Source organism: Muscardinus avellanarius (genome assembly GCF_963383645.1).
Source record: "Muscardinus avellanarius genome assembly, chromosome: 11".
In the NCBI taxonomy this organism is placed as follows: Eukaryota; Metazoa; Chordata; class Mammalia; order Rodentia; family Gliridae; genus Muscardinus; species Muscardinus avellanarius.
Genome location: NC_137797.1, coordinates 95,637,951 through 95,644,852, shown reverse-complemented (window position 1 = coordinate 95,644,852; position 6,902 = coordinate 95,637,951). Strand labels below are relative to the sequence as shown.

The 6,902-nt window shown below is 52.8% G+C and overlaps 1 protein-coding gene across 1 annotated transcript in view; it reads right to left on the bottom strand.

Moving 5' to 3' along the window:
- Positions 1-240: 240 nt before the first annotated feature.
- CACNA1C (calcium voltage-gated channel subunit alpha1 C) overlaps positions 241-6,902 on the bottom strand; it is a gene marked incomplete at both ends in the record, with an annotated part of 767,761 nt that continues 761,099 nt past the window's right edge. The window contains 4 exons of the mRNA XM_080704956.1: positions 241-540; positions 1,138-1,473; positions 3,512-3,615; positions 4,308-4,441. Of these exons, the coding sequence (XP_080561082.1) occupies positions 241-540; positions 1,138-1,473; positions 3,512-3,615; positions 4,308-4,441 (874 nt within the window). The remainder of the gene's footprint in view (positions 541-1,137; positions 1,474-3,511; positions 3,616-4,307; positions 4,442-6,902) is intronic.

Here is a 6,902-nt window from a genome sequence, read left to right as displayed (position 1 = left end):
GTTGAAAGACACCCGTTTGCTAGAGGCCCTCGAGCGGCCCGCGGAGGTCCCGCGCCCAGGCGCCCCCGGCCCGCTCCTCCCGCAGAGCAGAGCGGCCTCGCCACCGCCTGCGCGCGCGTCCCGGCAGAAATGAATGAAGACGCTGTTCCGGTTAACTCCAGGTCACGAGAACAGTGAGGCACTTCTGAAACGAACCCATTAGGAACACTGAGACAAGTAAAAACCCGGTCGCCGGCGCGACTACAGGCTGCTGACGTAGACCCTGCTGTCCGCGAGCTCCTCCTCGGCCCGGCCGCGGCCCGCGCTGTGCGCGCAGCTCGCGTCCTCCTCGCCCGCCCGGCCCGGCCCCGGGTCCCTGCGGTTCACGAAAGGCAGGAGGGCGCCGTTGGGGCTCTGCTGGGCGCCCCCGCTGAGGATGTTGTCGGCCGCGGTCTCCATCTCCTCTATCGTCATGTCGCAGGCGTCTGCCAGCTCCTGGGTCGTGACCTCGATGAACTTGGGGTCTTGGGCAAACTGCCCGAGTCCTTCTGAAATCAAGACCTGCAGGGGCGCGGGGTGGGGAGAACCGAGCTGACGTGATGGTGGCCGGCCCGGACGAGCCGCTCGCCGGGTTCAGCTTCTACCCAGCGACCCTGGTGGCCTCCTGTGGGTTTGTTCCAACTGGTCCCCTAAGAAGGGGTGCCAGGACGCAGAGAGCTGCCAGCGGCAGAGGACGGGGGCTGAAAGCTCTTGGTCTACACTTCTAGCTCTCAACTCTGGCTGTGCATTGGAATCATCAAAGGGCTTTGTAAAATACCCGTTTAATTTGCCAGAGGTTCCCAGAGCGCCACAAGTGACCCTCGTCCTGAACCTGGGATCTTGACTATCCCTGTGCTGCTTCGACCCCAGCCCCACACGCACTGTGTGTAGTCACGCGTTGGCTTTCTAGGGCTCAGAGGTCAATAGCAGGGCATACTGCTTTCATCCTCCCTCCCTGTGTGTTCTTAATGTTCTGTTTGCCCTTCTTCAGAGAGCCCTGGTCTTTCTGCCAGGGGACGTGGAGTCCCTTGCCGGGGTCCCTTCTGGATTCTCCATGCCCAGGCCCCTCACCACCCATGGCCTCCCCCTCTGTCTCCGTTGCAGCTTGGAGTCACCTACCGCTTCCACCAGACTGCTGGCACTGCCGTGGAACTGCCGCCCCGGGGCCCCGGCCTGGCTGGGCACGGTGAGGGAGATGGGCCGGGCTCTCCGGACGGCGCTGCTGCCCCCGCTGCAGGAGGCGGCCTCCTCAGACCAGGAGCTGCAGTGGATGGACGGGAAGCTGCTGTTGAGCTTCTCGCTGGACTCCGGCCCCTCCAGCCGCAGGGTGGGGACGGGCTGTGGGGGCCAGCCGCGGCTGCCGGGTGTGGCAGGGGGGGTGGCGCACAGCCTGGGGGACGTGGTAGGGGAATGGCTTCTCTGCAGGAGGGGGCTCAGGCCCGCCACTGCCAATGCCTGTGGACACACAAGGAGCAGAGTTACTGGCATGGTCAGGTGGGCAAGCAGGCCGCTGTCTTCTGAGCGGCGGCAGCAATGCTTTTCAGAGTCCCACCTACGTGGAACTCACACTGCCACCGTGTCCACCCGTCTGAGGCCTGTCTCGCTGAGACCTGGCGGGAGTTCAACGATCAAGATGAGTGTTTATGAGCACTTCAGTCTGAAGGCTTCTCTTTCCAGCTTCAGAAAGCTACCGCTGTGTGGACTCAGAGCATCTACTTCTCAGACTGGCCCTGCCACCTCTGAGCTGGGAGTTCTCTTGCTCTTAGTTTCCACAGCGGTAGCACAGAGACAATGCTGATCCGTGTATCATTTGTGGAGCTGGAGCACCAACACTCATCAGTGTCTACCTACCCGTGGCGTCTGTGGAACCAGGTCAAGGGAACCAGGAGCACAGCGTCCGTCATACAGAACAGGCGACTTTGCTTTACTGTTACCAAAGACTTAGGCCATTGACAAGTTCTGCCAGTGTCTGCTCAAGCTGTCTTTGAACTATTGCTTAAATCATATGCTGCGTCATAATCAAATGACTAGAATGTCTACATTCTCTGTCCCCAAATGCTCACAAGCGTCCTGAGGGCCATGGCTGGTGGTGTTGCTGCCACCATGACTGGCTCAGCCATGTTGGCAGCTTGGCTGTCAAGTATTCATGGTAGAGGGTGACACTGTGGTGGGAAGCCCAGCTCCGAGAGGCAGACCATGGTCGCATAGGTTGCCGGTGGTAGAAAGGCACAAAGAGGTGTCTACAAATCAGGGAGAGCTTCTCGCCTAGCAGCACAATGAGAACAGCTGGGTGAAAGCAACTTCTAGGAGTCTTTTACGATAGCACGCACAGTGTCCCCACATCCTGCCATCTGTCCATCAGGGCTGCTGTGGTCCCACCTGGGGTTTCTGGATCCCTGGAAATCTGCACGTAAGGCTATGTTCAATATTCAGAAAGCCCAGTGGAAATCATCCTTTTAGGGCAATGTCACAGGCTAAGCAAAACTCTTTTCTTTGAGCTGAAGTAACATTAGCTTGGCTGAGCCACACTGGCCCTTATGTTGATTATAAGTTGGGATCAGCAATAGAATGCCTTTGGTAAAAAAAGAAATTATTTAAAGCACAGTCCAGAGCCAGGCGTGGTGGTGCACACTTATAATCTCATACTTGGGAGGCTGAGACGTGAAGATCGCAAGTTTGTGGTCAGCTTCAGCTACTCAGTGAGGCCCTCTGCAACTTAGTGAGATCCTGTTTCAAAATAAAGATTAAAATAGGGCTGAGGGTTTAGCTCGGAGGTAGAATGTACTGGAGGAGTTCTACCCTCAGTACTCCTCAAGTTTTTTGTTTTTTTTTTTTTTTTTTAAGCATAGTTCAGGAAAAGGGAGCTACAACTGCAAAGGTAAAATGGTTGGAGAAACTCGGACTTAGACCCTACTTTGCCTAGAGGCAACAGACTGGCCTTAGACAGCTCTCAAAGTTTTCATTTATTTTACAATACGGAGAATATGCTTACTTCTGGGGTCGTGTATTTTGCTGTCTCAGGGGGAGCCAGCTACGCCAAGGGCCATTTTGTCTAGGGAATGCCCCGGCCTGTTCTCTTGACCCTGTTGAGGCAGGTGCTTTGATCATTTCTATATTCCAGAGGATGGACTTTTGTGCACTTCAGCCTCCAGGAGTATTCAGCCCTAGTGTGGCTGCGTCTGCCTGAGTGTGTGGTGTAAGCAGGTGTCTGGGATGGGAACACCTGGGGCACTGTCAGGGGATGCTCAGGAGGGCTCCTGGGGCTCCTTGGGTGATGTGAGGGAGGCGCTCCTCTCACCAGGATCTGCTTTGTCTCCTCCCTGGGGCAGGACAAGCTTCACTGAGGCTCTTGCCGGCGGAGGAGCAGGTCTCCCACTTGGGAGCTGTGGGGCTGGGGTAGGATGTGCCAGTGGCCTGAGACAGGGGAATTGCCTGTTCTCCTGGGTACTGTCAAACCTGTAAGGTGGGAGCATGGCCTGCCAAACGTGGGTACCTGATGATGGACCAGATGTAAGGGCAGGACTGTCTTCTGAGAGATGTCTCCCCCTTGAGTCTTCTGTCGCTTCAGACACTCCAGGTGGAAGGAGGCCCTTCGACCTGTGAAGCCAGCCAAAAGCCAGGATCAGTAGGAGAGGATGCTGGCCTGGGACAGCGCTGCTATGGCTCAGATCTTGATTCCCCCAGAGGCCCTGTATTGAGGGCGTGGTCCTCAGCTTGATACTATTGAGAGCTGGTGGAAACTTTAAGAGGTAGGGCCTGTAGGAGGTTCTAGGAAGGGGATTATGGGACACCTGTCTATTTCTCTTTTTCTTTTCTATGACCCAGCCAGGAGGTGAATAGTTTTGCTATGCAATCCCACCACAATGTACCACCTTGCCACAGGCTCAAAAGCAATGGGGCTGACCAACCATGGCCTGAAACCTCCAAAACTGTGAGCCAACACAAACTTTCCTGTTTTGAATTTATCTCAGGTATTTTGTTTCAGTAACAGAAAGCTGGCCAGCACAGGCTCATACCCAGGTGGGATACAAGCAGTAGTGTCTGTGGCCCTGGATAGTTCATCTTCACCCACCTCATCCCTGGGCCATACTGAGTAGCATATGTCTAAGTCACCTCCCTGTACACTCTGCCTTTGGAATTCCATCTTGTCCTTTAGAAATATGCCCAGTCCACTGAGTGGAGGTTGTCTGAACCAAGCCGCAATAGCTTCTCAATCATCCCTGGGTACCGACCAGGGTCCTCTTGGGGGTGACCACTGGCTACATCTGGAGAGCAAGGTGCGTCTTTACCTAGTGAGGCGGAGCGGAGGAAACCCCTCTTTGGGGATTGCCGGATGTCTCTCTTGTCCTCCTCTAGAGACCGCAGCTGTCGATGTTCAGCATCCTGGTAGGAGAGCCTAGAAAGAGAACTCTCGGGCTTGTTCCTGCAGGCTGAGAAGTACCGCTATAGGGGCAGCTGCCGTCCCCTAAAAGCAGTTTGCATTTTCCTTAGTGAAGGGAGCCACTCCACCCTTGTGCTCACACGCAAGCTTAGGGCGGGGGCAGCAGGAACTCGCCACCCTAGAGAACCTGCCCGCTCTCTGCATGGCAGGAGCTTTCCAGGCCTGCTTGTCAGGGATTTCAGCGCCTCATGCACAGCTTGTCTTAGGAGCCTTGCCCTTGCCCTTGCTCTTGCCTTTCCTCTCCTTCCTTCCTTTGGCTGGGGATTGAATCCCAGGGGTTTGCTTATGCGCGGACAGTACTCCACCACTGAGTTAAGTTGGAAGACAGTCTGAGCTTGCAGGGTGTTTTTCAGGAGCAGCCGAGGCTCCCGTCTTGTTGTATGCACGTGCTGTTTACCTTGGCTCTGCTCAGTGTTAGCTCAGCTTTGCCCCACTCCCCGATTCCTCCTCACTGGTGACCTTTTCATCAGTAAGAACACACAATCTGACATACAGTTAACACACCGTCCTTCAGTCAGCAACGACAGACTGTAGGCGACCTTCCGGAGCACCTGGTCAATGGCTTCCAGCCTCAGAATGGCCACTCACGATAGACATGCATCTCACATATTCCCGGTGTGCACAGAAGTAGCTCAATGAATGAGAGTTCATGAACTACACTACCTGATTGCCTGCACTGCATTCTGATTATTCCTTTTCTACTTTAAAAGTTTTACTTTAAAATGCTTTCCCCAAGCCGGAAGTGCTGGTGCACACTTGTAATCCCAGTAATTGGGAGGGTGAGACAGGAGGATAGTGCAGGTTGGAAGCCAGCTTCAGCTACTTAGTGAGGCCCCCAGCAACTTAGTGAGACCCTGTTTCCAAATAAGATATAAAATATGTCTGGGGTATAGCCTGGAGGTAGAAAGCCCCTGGGTTCCATCCTCAGTACCACAAAAAACAAATGCTGCGCCAGCCCACTCAAGTGATTTCACAGCCCTGGGGTCAGTCTGCGGTCTAGCAAGGGTCTGCTCTTCAGCTCCCTGCATTGCAGGTGAGGCCACAGACTATCCCTGCACTTCCCCACTCACATGCAGAAAAATCTCCTGGAGTTCGAACCTGGTTTTCATGGTTGGCAGAACACTGGACACACCAAGTATTCAACACAAGCTGAAGTGTCTTGGAGCTTTCCCCAATTTCTAGGCTATATGTCCATGTATGTACTAATTTGCCTTCTCCAGAAGTCAATTCAGAGAATGATATCTCTCTAGGAGCTCTGGTTATTTCTTTTGGACTCATATTTAGAGAAGCAGAAGGCCCGTCACTTCCCCACCCCACCTGCTAAGGGGTCATGAGGGAGGTTGACTGATTTATCAAGTCATTGGTCTGGTCTGCTCATGTTTTTCCTCACTCTATGAATCCTTCTCTCATTTCAGGAAAGGGGAGATGTCCTGCTTCTCTTCAACCCAGACCCCTGGGCAGGAAGTCCTGGAGCCCAGGAAGCCCCATGCAGAGCTGGCTGTGGCAACTGTCCCATGTTCCCCAGGGCTGGGGACTGGCTCTGCCACCTGCCTCTCCAACCACATCTTCCACACCTTGCTCTGCTTCAACAGCCCAAGAACTGGTCCTACCGCACAGTAAAGTACTTTCAGGAGAGCTTCTGAACAGGCACCTGAAATTCCTTTGAATGCAGCCCACCATCATAAACATTGCACTGGGAGTCTCTGAAGATACATATATGTGTAGGTAATTAAACAAGTACTTTAAGAAATAATACTTGAGCCGGGCATGGTGGCGCACGCTTGTAATCCCAGCATTCGGGAGGCTGAGACTGGAGAATAGCGGTCCACGGACAGCCTCAGCTACTTAGTGAGGCCCTCTGCAACTCAGTGAGACCCGGTTTCAAAATAAAGAATAAAAAATTAGGGCAGGGGGTATAGCTCGGAGGTCAAATGCCCCTGGGTTCCATCCCCAGACTCGCAAAAAAAAAAAAAAAAAAAGGAAATAATACTTGCCTTTGCAACATTTCACATATGCAATTTTCTATTGACCTATGCTATTATGTTGTTCTTATTTTTATTCATTATTATTTTATGGTATATATTAATGGGGCTGTGTGTGACAATTTGACACCTGTATGCAATATGTAATGATCAAATCAGTGTAGTTAACATTTCTATCTTTTTAAAACATTTCAAATTTGTTTTGATTGACATGTAATAATTGCACATATTTGTGGGGCCCAGTGAATAGGCTTCAGTACACCTATTCAATATGTAGTGATCAAATCAGGGTAATTAATGTTTCCATCTTCTTAGCATCACTCCGTGGTTGGCAGCTTTGGGCTCCTCTGTTCTAGTTATTCACACGTTATATGATTACGCTATTCTTTAAAAGCACTGGTCACAACCGACTACATGGCCAGTGCAGCCTTCTAATGGGTGTAGTGCTGCAGTTAAGACCC